The 21,088-nt window shown below is 46.3% G+C and overlaps 1 protein-coding gene across 1 annotated transcript; it reads left to right on the top strand.

The window, feature by feature from the left end:
- The first annotated feature begins 305 nt into the window (after window positions 1-305).
- COG1 (component of oligomeric golgi complex 1) lies at window positions 306-21,013 on the top strand. The gene is made up of 14 exons (XM_056848741.1): window positions 306-635; window positions 3,020-3,264; window positions 5,298-5,479; window positions 6,265-6,435; window positions 6,553-6,709; window positions 7,666-7,876; window positions 8,632-9,408; window positions 9,947-10,093; window positions 15,846-16,007; window positions 16,615-16,742; window positions 17,943-18,051; window positions 18,434-18,543; window positions 18,640-18,718; window positions 20,856-21,013. The coding sequence occupies exons 1-14, from the start codon at window positions 306-308 to the stop codon at window positions 20,991-20,993; spliced, it is 2,946 nt and encodes a 981-aa protein (XP_056704719.1). The 3' UTR covers window positions 20,994-21,013.
- Window positions 21,014-21,088: the final 75 nt, after the last annotated feature.

The raw sequence follows: 21,088 nt of genomic DNA, 5'->3' as shown, positions 1-21,088 counted from the left end.
CATGCATATATGTCTTTTGTAGGTCTGTGGTGTACATTTTGTGTTGTCTTCATGCAGTAGCTTATAAAGAATTTCTGCCCTTCATTTAAATGGTTTTCGCTCCTGTACTGGCTACCCGGCCGTTGGCCACCTATTTCTACCGTTGAGGAAAAAAATGGCGCCTTTGAACGGGAGGGGGGGGGGCAACGAGCCTTCCGCCTCGTCACCCGGAAGTTCGTTGCCCTCCTCAAACATGGCGGCCGCGGCACGCCGAGGGCAGCCGAGGAGGGCGGTTCCGGGTGACTGGGGGAAAGGCGGCGGCGGCGATGGCGGCGGCGGCGCTGGACGCCTTGAGGCGGGGCGGCGCGGGAGCGGCCGAGGCGCTCTTCGAGGCCCACACGGCGGCCGAGCTGAGGGCGGCCGAGCGGCAGCTGCGCGCGGGCATCGAGGGGAAGCGCGAGGAGCTGCGGCAGATGGTCGGCGAGCGCTACCGGGACCTCATCGAGGCGGCCGACACCATCGCCCAGATGCGCCTCAGCGCCCAGCGCCTCCTCGAGACCGTGCGGGGCCTCCAGCAGCGGCGGCAGCAGCGGCGGCGCGCGCGGGGACGAGCCGAGCCCGCCCCCTCCCTGGCCCGGGAGGCGGGGGCGCAACAGGTGTGGGGGGGCAGACCCTGGGGGCGTGGCCAGGCTGGATGGGAGGAGACTTCATGGGGGTGGGGCCAATGGGGGGGAGGCTCCCTCCCCAGGCCATCCCCTCTGGCAGAACCTCTGCGGCTTTCCTGCTTGAGGACGAGTAGAAATTCAACCGGTAGAGTTCTCCATAATATTGTTCGAAGGCTTTCACGGTCAGAGTTCATTGGTTCTTGTAGGTTATCCGGGGCTGTGTGACCGTGGTCTTGGTATTTTCTTTCCTGACGTTTCGCCCGCAGCTGTGGCAGGCATCTTCAGAGGAGTCACCCTGAAGGACAGTGTCTCTCCGTGTCAAGCGTGTAGGAAGAGTAATATATAGTCAGAAAGGGGTTGGGTTTGAGCTGAATCATTGTCCTGCAAAAAGTATCAAAGATAATGATTCAGCTCAAACCCAACCCCTTTCTGACTATATATTACTCTTCCTACACGCTTGACACGGAGAGACACTGTCCTTCAGGGTGACTCCTCTGAAGATGCCTGCCACAGCTGCGGGCGAAACGTCAGGAAAGAAAATACCAAGACCACGGTCACACAGCCCCGGATAACCTACAAGAACCAGAGTTCTCCATCTCACTCTGCCTCTATGCTGGGAACGTCTTACACCAGTGTCTTTATTAGTAGAAAAGGGCAAGAGTCCAGTAGCACCTTAAAGACTTAACAAGAATATTTTCTGGTAGGGTATGAGCTTTCGTGAGCCACAGGTTCACAAAAGCTCATACCCTACCAGAAAATATTCTTGTTAGTCTTTAAGGTGCTACTGGACTCTTGCCCTTTTCTACTACTGCAGACAGACTAACACGGCTACCCACTGTGCTTTGTCTTTATCGCCGTCATTGGGGGTTACCGCACTTTGTATTCCCAGCGATGTATTGAGAGATTGAAAATTTTGTAAAAAACATCGCTTTGAAAGGGTTTCTGGATACCACGGCTTATAAATGGTGGGAAGACGTCTTCACAGCTAAAGGGGCCAAACAAAGTGCGAACAGTATTTTTTATAACGTTTTCAAACTCTTAATACATCGGTAGGAATACAAGTGCGGTAACAGCCGTTGTTTATTACAATGATACGCTGTATGTCTTCTATCATGAAAAGCAATACAGAGAATTCCTAGAAGGTCTCCCAGTCCTGTTTAGTTTCAACAGGGTCGCTGAGTCAACGTGTGTGCCATCTAATCATACTCTTATGCTTGCTTGCATACATTCAGGCCTTGAAGACAAAGGAGCTCAGCCCCCCTCCCTAATGGCTGGAATCCTAATGGCTGGTGAGATGAAGGCCAAGACGAGGTGGGGGAGGAGACTGCATAGCATCTCTGTTTTTTATGAACTGCAACTGTCACTCTCGGGTCCCTGAGCAGGCTGGCCGTGGAATAGGGTGGCCAGCCTCCAGGTGGTGGCTGGAGAGCTCCTGAGATTACAACTGATCTCCAAGTGCCTGAAATCAGTTGCCCTGGAGGAAATGGCTGCTTTGGAGGGTGGGCTCCATGGTATTATACCTTCACTCCCCAAACCCCACCCTCCTCGGCCTTCACCCTTAAAATCTCCAGGTATTTCCCAACCCGAAGCTGGCAATCCTACCTTTGAAGTGGGTGCTGAATACAATGGCAGGGGAAAGAGCCAAGAATCTAGAAGCTGCCCATGTAGGCATCTGTCCCCAGACCTTCCGTTCTGCCCTGTAACATCACTTTATCAAGCATAAAGTAGCAGTTAAGAGTGTCAAACTAAGATCTGAGATACCCAGGTTCAATTTCCCACTCTGCCATTGAAGCTTGCAGGGTGATTTTGAGCAGGCACACAATGTCATCTTAGTTTATCTCACAGGGTCATTGATAAAATGGAGGAGGGGAGAATGTTGTAACCTGAGAAAAGTGGGGTATAAATAAATAGTAAGTTGGCTGGCTCCTGACTGGATGACAAAAACAACTAACGTGAGTTATGCACAGTTCCCAGCTACTGTGTTGGGCCTAAACATGTATATGAAAGAATATAATCTTTTGAATTAACCTAAAGAAAAAACAGCCCTTTAAGTAGGGGGAAAATGTGCTCTTAGAAGGGACAGAAGGTTGAGAGCAGTTGAATATAAATGAAAGGATGGTGGAGGAGAGGAAAAATCAGCCTGTTCAAGTTCCGGAGCTCGTACAGAATCCTAGAGAAGGAATTTTGAAAAGAAGCGTAGGATTTTTTAATTGCCTCCCCCATGTTTTTTCCACAGTCAGTTTTATGACCGTGGATAAAGCCGCAAATGCATATTGCCAGTAGTTCTCCCTACGGTGTTTTGAGATCTCGCATGGATAGGAGTCTTCTTGGTCAGGAATGTCTTTTACAGCTTGTGCATGTTTCTCTCCAATCAGATAGTTCTCCCGTCACAGGAAAAATTCTATTCCTTGGCAGCACAGACCCAACTGCTGCTGCAGATCCCTGAGAAAATCTGGAGCGCAATGGAATCTTCCCAGTACTTACAAGCTACACAGTTGTACCTGCTGTGCTGCCACCTCCATGGCATCTTGCAGTTGGATCTGTCTGGCACCCACTACAGCCCTATCCTGGCCCGTTTCCCCATCCTTGCACGCCAAGTGGCAGCAAGTAGCCACTTCCGGTAAGCAGCCCACCAATTTTGCCATTGTTTCTTATCCCGCTGTTGTAATGTCTTTTTTTGAACTGTAGGCTTTCCTGCCTCAAAGAGGGGAAATGGAATGATAGCCATAAAAGATGTATTGGGTAGGGTCCAACAATCAGCTGCTTTCCCCTTCGTTGGCCAGTCCAGTGACTGGAAAACTTTATCCCCAGGGTCACAGAACCCGCAAGTACTAATTGCCTCATGGGTCCAGAGGCTGCAGTGTGGGAGGCGGGAGAGGAAGAAGGGAGTGGTTTCACCCCTCTCTTCACTGAAGCCCACTAACCCATGGGGCTACTGCTACTGTCTCGGAGTTACAAATGGCTGCTGGAGGGAGGAAAAAGCAGGGGAGATCTCCAGTCCTTGCACTGGGTCCAACCCATTGTATCTTCTGGTAGTTAATCTAGAAACTATAGGACTGCAACTGTATCAGTAAGCATAGAACAAGATAGCTAACTCTGATGATGCTAATTTCTACACAGTTCTGAGAATTTCTGATTTCAGATTTCTAGCCCTTAGCATTGCAGAGAATTCCTGAAAAACAACAGTTATAATTCTTAAATACTTTGAAGTACAGTAGTGGTACAGGTGGGATACAGTTCTTTGCTCTTTGGCTCAGAGCAAGATGTTGCTTTGATCAAGTGCCTAAGCTTCCTAACCTATCTGTAAAACCAGAATCTTTGCTGTTTGCACAAAAGGAAGGAGAGACCAAGTTCAGGAACTTAAGCAAACACTTTTTTTTAAAAAAAGTGTTTACTCAAAAGAAATGCATGAACAAATGAGTGCTGCAGGTGCATTGCTCCAAAATGAAAAGCCTATTCCAAGAGTGGATTCTGTGCACATTAGAGTTTCTGCAGTAATACTAACCATTTGCTTTCCCCCTTCCTTGGACAGAAGAGATCTTTGTTGCTATAAACTGGGTTTCTAAATGCACAGGCCTGGGTCCTGGACATGAACCTTTGAACATGGGGAAACATGTATGTAGCCCAGTGCTTGCACACAAGTCATTATGTCACAAGTCATTACAAGCAGTGTCCCTGTTGGGTCATTAGTGCAGATTCTTTTGATAATGCCAGAGGCACAGATTAAAATTCCCCTTAGTGTTGTATGAACATTGTGCATCAAACCTACTAACAAAAGACAATCTTAAAACTGAATCACTATATAATAAACACAAAAGCATAGTAAGGCTGGCTTCTAGCCTTGGATTAGCATCTGGCTATCATAATATGGTGCCTGGGCGCTTTGGCGCATTACATATTAGTAAGACATTCACCTGAATGTCGATTAGATATTGTAGTCGTGTCAAGATGGGTATCTTTTCTTTGACGGTACCAAATAGTGTAGTATGGGGGTTACAGTGTCATTGTAGGATCTAGTACACCTAAGACTGAATCCAGTTCCACCACAGAAGCTCTCTGGGAGCTTTGGCCCAGTCACTCTTTTTCAGCCTAAACTTCTCACAGGGATGTTGTGAGGATAAATTGGAAGTGGGAGAACATGAAATGGAAGAGGGGATTAAAATGTTGTAAAATGGTTTAGGCCCCTGTTGGGTGAAAAGCAGGGTGTAAAGACTTAAATAAAAATCCAAGTATTTTTACACCCTAAGATTAGGAAAATGTGGACAAGTATGTCCTGTTGGCATCTTTCCCCAACCTTTAATGGAATGGCTTTAGTCCTGAAGCATTATAATTTAATGACTTTGGGTATGACACTCACAGAAAAGGTTACATACTTGCTCAGTTTAGGACTTTATTTTGATGTTAGGCAGCCCTAAATGGCAATTTCTCCCCTCTAGTTCTTGCTTTGAACATGCAAGGTTACCTTACACTAAGGCAGACCATGGTCTAGTCTGCTTTCACAAGCAGGAGCTGCTGTTCAGTATTCTAACTGGAGATGCCAGAGATTGAAACTATGATCTTCTGCATACAAAGCTTATGCTCTGACACTGAACGACAGCTTTGAAGTTTAAAGTTCTCCTTTGAGGAATGTGTCTCCTCCTATGTCTCTCACAGGTCCACTATCCTACAAGAGAGTAAGTCACTGTTGAAATCCCGGACTGTTTTGGACCAATCAGTAGCAGAGGCCTTATGTTCAATCATGCTTCTTGAAGACAGCTCTCCACGCCAGGCTCTGGCAGACTTCCTGCTGGCCAGGAAATCTGCAATTCAGCAGCTTTTGAACCAGCCCCATCATGGTAAGCACAAGCATCTTTATCTTACATCAGTGCAAATGTTGTCCATTTCTTTTCCTTACCTTTGTTTTTTTTCTTTCCCCACTGGCTAGTGTGATCAAGGTTTAGCCAATTTTTCAGAGTGCTTTCCTGTTTGTATCACTATCTTGAGGGTAATGTGACAATATCAGGGATGGAATATTGCTTCTATAAAACTATAGCAGCCAGATGAGTATATCTGATGTCCTCAGAGAAGACATTATCAGCAGCTCTGGGTTAACTTAAACTTCTGTAATGTTGATCCTACTTAGTATTCTGGATAATGTATAGATGTTTCCACTTCTAAGGTGAGCTCCTTCCAATTACTAGGGCTAGAGGTAATACAGTAATTGATACCTATTGTTTTAGGAATTTTAAGTAGAAATACTGTATTTATGCCATTAAAGGTTTTTGTATTTACAGTAATTGAATTGGACCTAGATGTGAACTGCTGCTTCATCAGAAATGATTATGAGGGTACAGAGGTTTTTTCCCCCAGCAGCTTTCTTCATGACTGGCTGCATCATCCAGGATTCTTGTATCTAACAGTTACATAAAATGTACATGTTTAGTGTTTTCCCCTACTTTGAAATATTTAAATGCCGAGGGTATGGAAAGACATTAGGTTATCCAGTGATGACTTTCTCTTTGCCAGCAATACTGTGAAAGGCTTATCTGTCCATACCTTTCACAGGAGTGATTCTTAGTTGCTGAATAGGAACGTGGACCTGGCTGCCCCTCGTTAATCCACTATAATTTCTTCTAAACAGATGCAGGCATAAAAGCACAAGTCTGCTCCTTGGTGGAACTCCTAGCCACCACTCTGTATCAAGCGCATGCTCTCTTCTACACCTTGCCAGAGGGGGTGCCCGCAGACCCATCCCTCCCTTCTGGCTTGCTCTTCTTGGCACTGGAGACCATCACAAGCCAGCATCCAGCAGGTGAGCAGCAAGGGAGGCAGAAGCAGAGATACTGCAAAGAGGCATCTACTTGTCCGGTTAGGACACAGTACAGTCCCCAGTGAACCAGTCTTTTCTCTCACTGTACAATTCTCTTAGGTAAAGGCATCTCAGTTTTGAAAGAAGAAACCGTGTTGAGCACCTGGTTCAAATACTTGCCTCCTTCCATAACAGAATTCCAGCCGACCCTCAGAACTCTGGCTCACCCCATTAGCCAGGATTACCTTAGAGATACGCTGCAGAAATGGATCAACATGTGAGTCCGTGAGAACCTTCTCTTTCTGGAGGCATTTGTCATTGTTTCCCAATGAAAAAGCTTGTTGGGTGTTTCCTTGTGGGCGTATGGTCGTGGGAGAAACATAGTGATTGAATATTATGCAGCAGACACCATCTCTGTTTTGCCAGTTGAGTGAATTATAAAAGACTCACATATAGCACAAGCGTATGTGTAGATTTCTAATTATGTTGGAATTTGGTCCTGTACTAGTCATTCTGGCAGGGCAGAGAGAAGGTCTGTCATTTATTGTTACTTGGGTCCCCTAGGCAACCCTAACATACATTGTGTCCTAGTTTTCTGTAGTTACAAGAGAGAGATCAAGACTAAAGTTGACTTTTAAAAACATTACTACCAATGTTGAGCGTCCCCCACCCCACCAACCACTCAAGAAGAGGAGGCTCAAGGCACAGTATTTTTGAACCCCCTTCCCAATGCTCCCATCTGTAGCAAAGATGAAAGGCAAGCACTTCTTTGAATTCCCTGTTCACCCTTCTGCCAATCAAAGGTTCATCAGTACAAAATAAAAACCTGTGAGCGGGCACTTTTCTCAGCTGCAGGCAATTGATATGGGGGGAGGGCATCTTAACCATGTTTTCTGTTGACAGAAGATGCTTCCACCAGCAGAACAGTGGTGGTAACCTTCACCTTCCATTATGTTCCTGGGGGTCCACTGACCCCATAGCAATGATTTCAAGGAGCATAATGGGAGAGTTTGCTTCTGCTTGTATTGCTCTGATCACACTCAGTGGGATTCATCCCATTGTCAAGTGGTTGTAGTAAGATGTCCTTGGGCCTTTTCTCGGCTGACTTGGTTGGTGTTCTTTCCGCCTGTAGTAGGGATGGCAAAACAGGAAGAAATTGTATAGGAAGAAATGGCATTTCAATTGTAAAGGGAGCTGTGCAGTTAGCTACTCACTGACCTGCATTTTTTTCAGGTGTAATGAAGATATCAGAATCGGGATTACAAACTTGCTGGTATATGTGAAGAGCCTGAAAGGTCTGGCCGGCATCCGTGATGCAGTGTGGGAGCTGCTCACCAGTGAATCCATGAGCCAGAACTGGGAGACAGTGTGTTGCCGGCTCCTAGACAAGCACATTTCTTTCTGGGAAGATCTGTTACAACAGCTCTTCTTGGACAGATTACAGGTGAGAAACTGGTAGAGCTTGGCTAGGTATCTGTAGCATTAGGCATTTGGCTCAAATTTATTCTGATTCAAGGAAATTGAATTTCCTGGGAGAAAATAGCTCCTCTGACCAGGACTAAATTAGAACTGTTGGTATTTGGTTTTCTCGTTGGTTATGCTTGTGGTATAAAAGAAACTTGGTTCATAAAAGTAATAACATTGTACATTGTTGGGAGGAACATTTCAGGGAGCATTTTTGGACTGCAGTGGGGAGAAGATGAGAAAGTTGTGCTCTGCTACTGGAAATGTTTCTGTTGCTAGAAATGCTTGGTGGGACAAGCCATTGGGAGGAAATTTGCTTTCTATGAACAACCTGCTTGGCACCCACAGCAAAACCAGCTTCCTGTTTGTCTTGATCCCTCGTTGTTTCTGTACAACTCTTAAGTCATTATGAATGCATTTCTCTCCCTTTGCAGATCTACCTTTCTGCCTGCCTGCCTCTCCTTGCCTTTTTTTTTCCCCCCAGGGAAAGGAACCCTCAGCTACAGTAGCAAGGAATCTTCCATGCTGATCAGCTGTCTGACTGATTAGTCAGCTTCCCTTTTGAGCCACAGCCACAAGAAGAACCTTGGAGGTCAAGGAAGGGGCAGAACTGAAAGGCATTTCTCACAATCCAAAATAGAGCCCCCTTCAGTATTGCTTGCTACCCATAAAGCCATCCCCATGCTTCTACTGTGCCAGCTTCTGTTCTGTGTGTAATGAGCTTTTCTTTTTCAGACTCTGACCAAGGAAGGATTTGATGACATTGCCACCAGCTCTGGGGAGCTCCTTACGCTGGCTGTACAAGAGCTCGAAGCTAAGTTTGGCAGCCCAGCCCACAGCAAACACATCCTATTTGAACAGAACATGGCCTCTTTCTTGTGGTCAGAGAGCCCTAATGACTTGCCGCCTGACGCTGCCTGGATCACTGTGGCAAACCGCAGCCAGTTCACCAAGGGTGGGTTGTCCATGAAAGCTCAGGCTCACAGCCCTTGTGTCCAGAGCTTCTGCAGCACTCTGGATTCTAAACTGAAGGCCAAGCTGGAAGACCTTCTGTCCTACTTGCCCTCAGACTCCACCCTATCCAAGGAAACTCTGAAAATGCAGCCTGGGAACTCTGCCTTTGACAGATATGCTGACACAGGCACGGTGGAGGAGCTGTTGCGCAGCCACTGCGTCTGCTGTGTGGATTACTTGTTGGGCAGCATAAGGAAAGAGCTGCATCGTGCTGAGGGTGTGCTTCAAGGCTTGCACAGCCCCATGCTAAACACTGTACTCTTCATGGCACGGCTCTGCCGGTCGCTGGGGGAGTTGTGCCCACACCTGAAGCAGTGCGTTCTGGGTAAATCAGGCAGCTCAGAGAATGTGACAAGGGAGTTCTGGCCTCTGAAAAAGGTGGGCAAAGGGAAAACTCCAGAAGTGAATCCCATAAAGGCGAAATGGCAAGAGCTGAATGAACGACTGCAGCAGTGCAGCCTGTCTGCCTATCAAATATGGAGCAGCGTTGTTGCTAAAGTGAGTGGCTTCTCCGAGGGATTTTCTTTCCCACGCTGGTTTGCTTTGGTCATTTGGCAGGTTGAACACTGCTGCCTTCCATCTTATAGACAGCACAGTGCCTTATTTTATGTACTGGGACATTGCCCCTGTACTACTGAAATCCGCAATGACAGGACATTGTTTTGACAGGACATGGCATTGGGTAGCAGAACGGGCTGTGGCTAAAGTCAGAACTGTTGACACCCAGTTCTTTTTCCTTGGTATTGGCATCTGTCTCCAACAGGCAAAAACTAGTTATTTTGTAGAGCTACCAATTTGGAGTGTATATAGTAAATTAATGATTTAAAGTTAATTGGAAAAGTCAGTTTAGAGTTGGAAAGCTGTTAATGAGGTCTAGACAGCAAAGCTTGTCAGTCTGTAGAAATTTCAGATTTAGATGTTGGATATGCTTGTGGTTGCTGTGCACAGACTACTTCAGGCACAGAATCTTATTCAGGCATAACTGGCTTGGCTCCAGCACTGTCCTGCTACTGATCTTGTTTGTGTTTCTCGCTAGGTCCTGGTTCAGAATTTCACACAGTCCTTGCTGAAGGATGAAGCTGGGTCCATTCTAGCCACAGCTACCAACTGGGAGGAGATTGAAATTGAGGAGGAGACTGAGAGTGGAAGCAGTATCAAGTCCAAGATACGACTGCCTGTCCAGGTGAGATTAAAGGCAGAGGCAGTTTTTAAATGTACCTAAAATCTACATGAGCTCAGTATTATGAATAAAGGTTAGTCTGTACTGTGTTTACTGTATATATGATGGAAAACTGACATGCAATGTTACCCAATAGCCCTTAAGTAGGCCTATCACTTTCACTACCACAGCAGGGTATTGTGAGCCCGCAGCCCGTTTCCCACCCTGAGGAACAGGAGGGGGAAAAGGCCTCCACACGGGGACAATCTAGGAATGTAGTTATTACTTAGAAAAATGGAGCCTTGCTTACTCACCGAGAGGGTTCCTTCCACTCTGAGGTAGAAGGCCATCTTGCAGCTTGGGTTATTACTGCCTATTGCCAGGGGAGGCAGGACTAATTTTTCTATTTCCTGTCTCCTGGGCAGGAATAGCCCAGGCTTCCAGTTGACTACTAACAAGCTACTTGAGACAGGAGTACAAAAAACTGGTAACATAGATAACAACAGCTAACAGTAGTAACAAGAATACTGAACTGAGTTAACTAACTCCGGAACCTGGAGAACTGATTTAAGCAGACTGGTTTGGACTATTAAGGTCCCTGATGCCGCCCTGGTTATGATTGGGTGTGCAAGATGGCCTTCTACCTCAGAGCGGAAGGAACCCTCTCGGTGAGTAAACAAGGCTCCATTCCCGCTCTGAGGGAAGGCCATCTTGCAGCTTGGGATGTCCAAGAGCTAGGTCCCAGGTGGGAATTGATCCTCCACTTCGATGACATGCTGGAGTATCCTTTTTCCAAAGACCGCATCCGCAGATGCAAGGGTGTTAATTTTGTAATGTCGAACGAAAGTGGAGATCGAGGACCAGGTGGCCGCTTTGCAAATTTCATCTATGGATGCATTGTTATTGTAAGCTACCGTGGTGGCGGCGCTTTGAATGGAATGGGCAATAAGGCCCTCTGGTACTGGTAATTTACATGCCATGTAGGCTTCTGAGATGCACTGTTTAACTGCCCTACCTATCGAGGGCTGAGACATTTTGCAATCTCGGCTTGGAGTTGACATGGATATGAATAATGATTCCGAATTTCTAAAGGAGGCTGTGCGATTGATGTATGTCCCAATAGCCCTACACACATCTAGTGAATGCCACTCTCTTTCGGAGTGATAGGATTCGAGGAGAAAGACGGGAGATGAAGTTCCTTTTGTCTATGGAAAGGTGTATTCACTTTGGGAATGAAGGTGGGATTGGGTCGAAGTACCACCTTATCTTTGTGGAACACGCAGAGATCTTTACGAATGGATAGACTCCCAACTCTGAAATTCTCCTAGCCGAAGTAATGGCTGTGAGAAAGATCACTTTCATAGAAAGAAAGCGAAGTGGGATCTCATTCAAGGGTTCAAAAGGATGCTTGGTTAGGGCTGTAATAACCACGTTAAGTTGCCACGTCGGGAATCTATGGATGACAGGTGGATTTGATTGAGTGACCCCCTTCAGGAACGCCTTGACCTGAGGGTGACCTGATATGGGGATGCTCTCTGGACTGGGCACAGATCAAAAGGTCGTCCAGATAGGGATGCAACTGTATCCCTTCCTTTCGAAGTACTGCCACTAGGGTCACTGAGACTTTTGAAACTACCCTGGGGGTGGACCCCAGGTCGAAGGGGAGGGCCCTGAACTGCAGGTGAAGGTCCATGTAGGCAAATCTCAGGTACTTTAGACGAGCAGAGTAGATTGGTACATGTAGGTATGCCTCTTGTAGGTCTATGGAGGTCATGAATGCCCCATGTTGCAATGCCTCTACAATGGAGGAGAGGGTTTCCATTCTGAAGTGTCTGGTCTGGAAGTACCTGTTTATATACTTCAGGTTCAGAATAGCCCTCCAGTCCCTGTTCTTTTTGGGGACTGTGAAAAATATGGAATAAACACCCATTCGGTGTTCAACAGAGAGTTCCTTTTCGATAGCTTCTATTTGCAACAAGTGGGTAATGGCCTCCATGGTCCTTGCATGCTTGGCTGTAGAGTGAAAAGTTGGGGAAGGTACAAATCGGTCTTTTGGTGTGGTCTTCTATTTGATATCCCTGTTCTAAGACCTGCAGCACCCATGCATCCAGCTGTGAAAGCCTCCATCGTGGGAGGAAGAGCTGCAATCTTCCTCCCACAGGTGCAGTGATGGCGTCACTGATTGCCCGATTTGGGGAATCTATCCCCTTTTCCCCCCGGTATTGCTGATTTTGGAAGGGACGTGAAAATCTGCCTGGTCGGCAAAAGGACTGACGGCTCCCTGACCAGGAAGCCCTTCTTTGATCTTGCCTAAATCTTGGTAAGGCATGATAGGAACGAAAGGACTGCTGGAAAGGTTTGGGATCCTTTCTTGGTGGTTTGGGCGTGATGTGTTTCTTATCCTTTGACTCTATTAACATATTATCTAATTTTTCTCCAAAAAGTTATCCCCCCTGCAGTGGGTAAGCCAGAAGGGGTGTCTTGGCTTTGACGTCAAAAGGCCAGACTCTTAGCCAAAGAGCCCTACGTATGGCTGCGTTAGTGGCAACAGATCTGGCTGAGAAAGAGAGAGCATCCAGTGAGGCATCTGCTAGGAAGGCAGAAGCCTTGAGGACTCTATCAACACCCTCTGTCACTCTCTGATCTGCTCCTAGGAGCAGCTGTGAAAGCTTCTTTGCCCAGGCGTGGGAAGCCCGCGCCATAATTGCTGCTGTGGTATTAGCCTGCAGAGTTAAGGTAGAAGCTTTGTGGACTTTTCTGGATAAAAAATCCATTTTCCGATCTAATGGATCTTTAATGCACCCCATTCCGTCCTCTGCTGGGAGGTCTGGAGATTGCAGGGCAGCCACAGGAGCGTGTACCACTGGTAACTTAAAAAGTTCCATGGCTGCAGAAGACATGTGGTAAAGTTTTTTTAGTAGCTGCAGGAAATTGTCTATTAATGGTGGGTTTATCCCACTCAGTTTTAATCACCTGCTGAAAATATCCAGGCAAGGGAACTGTAGGAGCTGAAGCTTGGGGGTGTGGGGTCCCCTGCTCCTCTGCCGCCTCCCCCTGGCGAGCCAATGGAGCTTCATCGGCCTCAGACCATGCGGAGGGAGAATCTGAGTCACTTTCTCCCTCCGATGCAGCCAGCGTCTCTCCACTGTCAGCCGCCAGTAAAGGAGACAGCTGACTTTCCTCCTCCCCGGCCTCCGCTCTTCTGGCCTTTATAAAGGCCTGGCTGTGCTCCACCCCCCCTAGGCTCCGCCCCGAGACCTTATTAGGGTTGAGGGGCCCTCCTCCATCCCGGCCCTGCTTCCGTGCCTGCCTCCCGGCCGGTGTCTCTCTTCCCCTCCCCCCCCCCGAGGGCTGAGGGGAATCCGCCGGCGCGGGGCGCCCTGGGACTGCCGCGGCCACGCCCGGGCCGCGCCCGCCCGCCCGTCAGCTGCTCTGCGGGAAGGTCCTCCCGGTGGCCTGCGGGGGCGGCAAGACCCCCGTGCACCCCGTGGCTGCCCGGGGTTCCAGCGCCGTCCGTCCATCGGCCCCACCCTCCCTCTCTAGGGTGTCGGTCACCTCTTCCCTCCCGGCCCGCCCCCCGGGCCGGGTCTTCCTCCCGGGTTGCTCCGTCTCCGGCCGCGGCGCCTGCAGGGATAAACATATGGACAGGTAAGGTGTCGACTCCCTGAGTGTCCCCCACCCCCTCCCGAGTCCTCCCCTCCTGTGGTGCCCTAGAGGCCTCGGTGCTCCGTAGTCCCGGACGGACCGGGCGGGGGTCCGTCCCGGGACAGGAACAGTTTTGATTTGTTGATTTACTCTTGGAAAATAGGATTTGGTGCCTTTTGGCCAGACCTGAGGTTTGGTTTCCACCACCGTTTCAGCCTCAATCATTAAGCTCAAGAGCAGAGAGGGCTTTGCAAAGTAAGGGTTGATAATCCTCAGTAGAAAATAAACGAGGAATGTTTCCCTCCACCATTGTAATTTCTGTGTCAGAACTACATTCTCCCTCCTCCCTAATGCTGCCTTCGGAAGAATACACAGAGGCATGGTCATGCACTACAGTATGGGACGGCTGATTACAGTTAGACAAGGCGCACCTTCTGCCTGGCTGCAGCATTCATCTCTACCCCGGTAGAGTCTATGGGAACTCTCAGAATGGGAGGGGGAGTCAGGAGGAGAAGACTGTTTTCGGGTGGCTAAAGCCTGGGCTATCACGGCTGCCACTTTCTCTACTGTGGCTGTTCTCCCTCCCGCTGGCTCGCCTGGGGGAAGGGAGACCTTACCCGTGGCCGATTTCAACCAGGGACAGGAGCTGCAAGCTTGTGGTTCTCCCTCAGTATCCACGAAGGAGGGGAGACTGCTAATGATCGCATCCGCGGCGCCAGCATCGTCGGTCGGGGGCCGCAGTTTTTTCACGCCCTTTTTAGCGTGGGCGCCATTTTGCGTCTTCTTAGAAGCTTTCTTGTGGAGAAGTTGCTCCTCGGCTAGCGCCTCGAGTGCCCCTGGCCGCTCCGAAAGAATGCCGAAGCGGCAAATGGAGTGCGCGCCGGTTGCTGGGACTGCTTGTGATTGCAAGGTGCAATCGTGATCTGCCTCCGGGAGGAAGATGTCCTCCTCTCTGGAGGCTAAAGCGGCAGACCCTTTTGCAGCCGGAGCTTGCATGTTAGGTTAAGAGTTAGAGGAGAAGGACAGTAAGAATTTTTTTTTTTTTTTTTTTTTTAGGTATAGGACTATAGTCGAAGAAGAATAGGAAAGGAGATAGGACCTGTCTAAGCTAGCCTAAGGTATAGAGAAGTCAGAGCTCTACTGACTACGTCCTCTCCCCGGCAAGGCAGGAGAAAAACTGGAAGCCTGGGCTATTCCCGCCCAGGAGACAGGAAATAGAAAAATTAGTCCTGCTTCCCCTGGCAATAGGCGGTAATAACCCAAGCTGCAAGATTGGCCTTCCCTCAGAGCAGGAATGTATGTGCCACCTATCCAGAGACCTGCATGAGGCGGCTTACAACTAATAACTAATTTATCTTAGCCTATAGTAAAGACCAGAGGGGCAGCGTGGATCATCACCTGGAAGTGGCATCACACCCTCTCTAAATTCCACCATCCCCAGGCACCCCCTCCTCAAAATCTCCTGCCATTTGCCGAGGCAGTGTTGGAAACCCTACCATGTGCCCAAACCCCCCAATGTCCTCCTGGATTCCAAAGTCCCCTAAGTTGTACACTGTGACTTGCACGTTCTCCCTTCTTATCATGCCACCAAAAAAGAAAGGGCAGTTATTGGGACCCAATACCTACTTCATGTTGTGTCTCAGAAATGTATAGGCTTTCATTGTAGAATGGTTACGGGTGGGTTTTAGCAAGAGACGTATTATACAGCAGGAGGGGGCATCAACTTGGAAATCCCACCCTACCTTGCAAAATCTCTATTTCTCAAAGCTGCCAGGAACTTTAGACTGTTCCTCTACCCCTTCCTTCCTTCCATTTAATATAGCTGTTGCTAGCTGCTTTCAGCATCCTGTTTCTTCTGCAGCATTATCAAGCCATTTTAGAGGTTTATTATTTTCTTTTGGTTATTTTTTTCCCTTCCTGTCTGTGGAGATCCCGAGTAGGTAGCATCCCCTATCTTTTCTGTGGGTACTGCTTCTCCTGCCTATACAAGGGCTAGCCAGTTTGCTGTTAGATACAGTGATGAGGGGTTGATGAACATTGTTATCAAATAAATGTGGGACTAGGTAAAACAAACCCTCTTCCTTCCCAAATGTGTAACATTTCCACCTGTGTCGTTTGATATTATTTGCAGCCATCCTGGAGTGTCCAAGCTCTTCTCTTCAGCCTGTGCCAAGAAGTCAGTCGAGTTGGTGGTCATACCCTTCCAAAGGTCATCTTGCAAGAACTACTGAAGACTTGTATGACTGAAATATTAGCTGGCTATGAAAAATTATCAGAAGGGAAACAAGAAAAGGTGTGTGGCTGTCAGCTACCATACTGCTGGATCAGTGTGTTTTGGAACAAAGCTAGGTTTGAAAAGCTGGGAAATGAAAGCATGAATTGCTGAAAGTAAAACTACTATGATGCCACCCCCTTCAGTTTTAATGGGTTGTAGGTTTAGTTCTAAGGAGTCTGGGCCATTTTGTGGAGAAAAGACTTGGGACCTTTGATTACCTTGGACAGTTATGTCACAGGTTTCTATTGCTGTTTGTGTGTCTAGTTTCTCAGCAGTTTCACACCAAATAATGTTTAATTCACTAATTCATTGTATGTTGTGAGGTCTTCATTCTGTGGTGGAAAGGAAAGCTGGACAGTGTTGTAAAAGCATGAAAATAATTTCTTCTGGATGAGACCAACCTAGGATTATGTCCATTGTAAAGATATGTTAGAAGCAAGGGCTGGTCAGACTGGGTGTTTATGAAGGGCTATTTACCATCTGCTTTGACCTGGACAGCCCGATCTCATCCGATGAGATTTAAAGTGGTTGTTAAACTTTCCCTTCCAAACAGTGTGTGATTGGGAAACCAGGCATTTGCTAATGCATATATTGAGATTACATCTCTTTGCCCTTGTCTCTGCAGAAAGAAGGAGTGTTGCCAATCACCCAGAACAGGGCTTTACAACTCTTGTATGATCTTCGGTATCTGAACATAGTGCTGACAACAAAGACTGAAGATATGAAAAGCAGCAGAAACAAGCAAGATTCAAGGTGGAGTACACTTGCAAGGGTTGAGCAGGGTTTTTTCTATGGTTGCAACTCTCCACAATGTGGCTGCATCTTTATTGGGTGGGGGGGAGAGAAACAAGACTGAATTCTTACCTGTTCTGCTCTGATATCATTGTGCATACATTTGCTGGCAAAAGGGAGTGAGGCTAAAAGAAAAGCATTGCTAGAAACATCCCAATTCCAGTGGGCTAGCCATGTTAGTCTGTTGCAGCAAAACAAGAGTTGCCTGGAAATCTGAAATATTTTAGCCCTGTTCATGCCTGGTTTAGCCACTGCTTTGTAGCCTTAACTGTTGACCCACTAAGGACTAATCTACCTGTAATATATTTCAGTGTGAAGATAACCAAGCCAGCCTGGCTAAAGGGATTGTATTTGCTCCATCCTTCACCTCTTCTCACAACACTAACACCTTTCTGATTTTGTGTAGCATACGGATTTAATTCTTTCTTTTTTCCGCGAACTAACTGGTATTGACAGGAAATGTGGATAACTGCAAAGTTTCAAGGCTATAAGCAAGGTGGCTGTTTCTCCTTTCAAAACAACAATTTATAGCTATAAGAATTAAAGCGTCGCGGATTTAATTCTTATAACTATAAATTGTTGTTTTGAAAGGAGAAACAGCCACCTTGCTTATATCCTTGAAACTTTGCAGTTATCCACATTTCCTGTCAATACCAGTTAGTTCATACAAATGGTGCTAAAATAGGTCATCTATGGGTAGTATCTGGTAATCTCCCATCCCTCTTTTACAGTAATGGGTGACAAGACTCCAGCCACTGCTAGGAAGTGCAGCAGCATGCCGAGTAACAAGAAAAGTCACAGTAGCTTTCAGGAAAGGTTGCTCCAGGGCACCTTGTTACAAACAGGATAAGAATACATGTTGAAACATGTGAATAACTAGAGCTCTGGCTAGTAGGACATCAGCTCAAAAGTAACTGAAGGTTAGGATGTAGTTTTAAATAGTGGGATGCATTTCACTACATTAAGGAATTGAGCAATAGCTGGTTATCTGACTGCAGTGTTTAGTTTCCAGGTATTGTGTAATGGAACTAACATTAAACACCTGTTTTTTGTGTTTTAACTTTAGTCTCAATGTAACACGCTTAAAGCATTGCCCTATTCAATAGCAGATTTTGTCTATGATTCAGGATTGCAAACAGGACAGTTTCCTTCTCATTTCAGAATTGAGAAACAGACAGACTTTCTGGAAAGCTACATAGATCCCTTTGACTTGGATGTCTTCACCCCACACTTAAACAGCAACCTTAACCGCCTTGTGCAGCGAACCTCTGTAAGTTTCAAAGAAGCATCCTGTCAATACGATATAAAATATTGTACAATCTGTTTGGTTAATGTAGACATACCACACAGTTTTAGACTGGCTTCAGGCATGCAGGCTTAACAAGACTTGGTATGATGACAGGATAATCAATGGCTTGTAGCCTACCATTCCACCAAGCAAAAAGGATACCACCCACTAGTGGCTAACTGGGGTGATATGGAAGCATTGGTTTTACACAAGTATTTCAAAGTAAGCACAGATGTCCATGAAAGAGGATTCACGTGTTTAAGAGGTAGCACAAGGCACAAACATAATCTAGAAATACTTGATTGAATACTTGGTAGTTAAATATCCTGTTATCCAAACAAGTCAACTTCTTCCTGTCCTCTAGGTCTTATTTGGCTTATTAATTGGGGCAGAGAACCAGTACACTAGCCGAAGCAGTCCTCCAACTTCTCAAGAGTTACACAACACCCTACCTCTAGCATCTAGTCAGATCAGGTAAGTGATTCCTGCTACAGTCAATAGAAAGTACTCCTTCGAAACAAAGCAGCTGGGAGTGGAAAGTATAGTTATTACAGTTTTTGTTTCTTCAAGGTTTGGGCTCTTGCCACTCAGCATGTCAACCTCTCGGAAGACTAAGTCAGTTCTGAGAAATTCTGAACATAAAGCTCAGGTTGGTGTATAGTTCTAACTCATTTTTTTATATTGTCGAAGGCTTTCACTGTCAGAGTTCATTGGTTATTGTAGGTTATCCGGGCTGTGTAACCGTGGGCTTGGAATTTTCTTTCCTGATGTTTCGCCAGCAACTGTGGCAGGCATCTTCAGAGTAGTAACACTGAAGGACAGTGTCTCTCATTTTTTATATTCGCTTGCCCAATGGTGCCAGAGGCATTAAATCATCTACATTTTTATTTTACTCCTTTTCTCCCCAATGAGAACCTACAGTGGATTACAACATTCTCCCCTTCTCTGTTTTATCCTCACAACCCTGTGAGGTAGTTTGGCTGAGTGTGTGCAACTGGGCCAGTCACCAGCAAGCTTCCATGGCAGATTGGTTAAATGAACCTGGGTCTCCCACATCCTAGTCCCAACAGTAACCACTATACCATGCTGGCTCTTAAAATAATTCCCAGGGAACAAAGGAGATATAAATTCTAAGATCAGGGGTTGCTAATAGAATTCCCTTTGAAGAGGCCCAAAATAACATTTTAAAACTATTTTCTAGTATTGGAGGGTAATTTACCAGTGATAACTAAACTAAATGGGTTGACAAAGAGTAAATTTCAAGAATAGAATCAGCTGTTAGTACAGAGTTGTACATCAACAGTTCTGAACCTACCTTCAGGCTTTATACCTTGCATTTAAAAGTAGTTATAAAGGAATGTTAAAGGGGTGTCAATCTAACTGTCTTGTACCCTTCATTCCAGTATGATGCTGCCCAGTAACTCCAGAAGAAGCCTTTGTTGGGGTATCATTTTTTTGTGAACTGAGTGGTTTTTCCTTTGTTTGTAGATTTGTCTTTTGCATTTGTGAAAAGCTGTTGCTGTGCTAGATAGAGCCTCTTTCATTTAGGCTAGAGAATCCAGTAGCTTTCTGCCAAGCTGGTAGTTGAGAAACTGAATGCTGCAGTAGCACTGGCTACACTTCTCACTGTGTGTTACCGTGTACCCAATATTGCTGCAAAGTGCTGAAGGGCATGGACTGATTGGTTGGGAGATAGCTGGTAAATCGCCTGTGTTAAAGGCAAAAGAATCCAACACTCTACATATTTACATAGGAAAATAATAATTGCATCCCTCTTCTACAACTGGAATTTCCAACATAGGTTAACTTTACACAGCAACAGCAGTCAATCTTCTATATGCATAAACCATACATGTAATCTCCATGGAGACAAATTAGTAGTCTAAAACAAAACTGATGAAATCAACATTAATTTCCACTCATGTAGAATCTATTGAAAAATGTTAGTTTAAAAAATACACTATGCTGCACCAGAAAAGTTAATTTTGGGTTGTTGGTCATATGCAGTTACCTACTGCTGACTCTTACCCTAAGTCCTCTTCTATGGATACAGTCTCTGTTTGCCTAGCTTTCATGGCTTTTAAAGTGCCGGTTGTGCACTTTTTCTTGGTGGAAGCTTGATTTTTAGGTGTGTATGAAAATATGACATTTGACTATTTTGCTAGCTAATTAATGGTTTTATAAGGGAGTGGTTTGCTTCTGTTTTTATGCTGTGGTTATGATTTATTATACTAATGATTTTTTTAATGTGAACTGCTTTGGACTACATTTTTAAGAACACTTTGGATAAACTGGAAGTAGCTAGAAGTTGGCCCAGGCTAGCCTGATCTCGTCAGATCTCAGAAGCTAAGCAGGGTCAGCCCTGGTTAGTATTTGGATGGGAGACCACCAAGGAATACCGGGGTTGCTGTGCAGAGGAAGGCACTGGCAAACCACCTCTGTTAGTCTCTTGCCATGAAAACTCCAAAAAGGGGTCGCCATAAGTTGACTGCGACTTGATGGCACTTCACACACACACACAGCTAGAAGTCTGGCTACTTCAGAGTGACTGACATCCAGCATGGGGTTAAAAAGGAGATACTGTCCCTTCCCAAGGTCTTCTGTCAACTTGGGGGAAGCTAGGTGAGATCTACCAGGGCCCAGAAACAACCCCATGCCTGGTCCCTGCTGACTGGAGACCTGGCAGGGCAGGCCCACCTAGCTCCTAACCAAACATCTGTTTGCACTCCAGATTAAAAATAGTAACACTAGATAGGCTATTGACTTTCTTTTGTTAAACATAACAGATTCCAGCTCCAGCCCTTACAAGAGCAGAAGAGATGTTCCGGCCTGGGTTCCTGTTCAAACAGCTTGCCTCAGAAGAGGAAGATACATCAGCACCATCATTGTTTAAGCTTGGCTGGCTCTCTAGCATGACCAAGTGATCTAATAAAGTGTGAACTATGATGCTCTTGGCACTGCAAAATAACCTTCAAGGCTGATAGCTGCTACTCTGCAACTCCAGTTAAGCCAAATTAAT

The sequence above is a fragment of the Euleptes europaea genome, chromosome 1, assembly GCF_029931775.1.
Source record: "Euleptes europaea isolate rEulEur1 chromosome 1, rEulEur1.hap1, whole genome shotgun sequence".
Lineage (NCBI taxonomy): Eukaryota > Metazoa > Chordata > Lepidosauria > Squamata > Sphaerodactylidae > Euleptes > Euleptes europaea.
Note: the sequence above shows the minus strand (reverse complement) of the source record. Positions and strands in the feature narration are given on the sequence as shown.

Coding starts and splice junctions, on each gene's coding strand:
- COG1 (XM_056848741.1), top strand. CDS start 306: ATGGCGGCGGCGGCGCTGGACGCCTTGAGGCGGGGCGGCGCGGGAGCG. Junction 16,008..16,614: donor CAGAAGGGAAACAAGAAAAG/GTGTGTGGCTGT, acceptor TTGTCTCTGCAG/AAAGAAGGAGTGTTGCCAAT. Junction 18,719..20,855: donor ATTCTGAACATAAAGCTCAG/GTTGGTGTATAG, acceptor TAAACATAACAG/ATTCCAGCTCCAGCCCTTAC.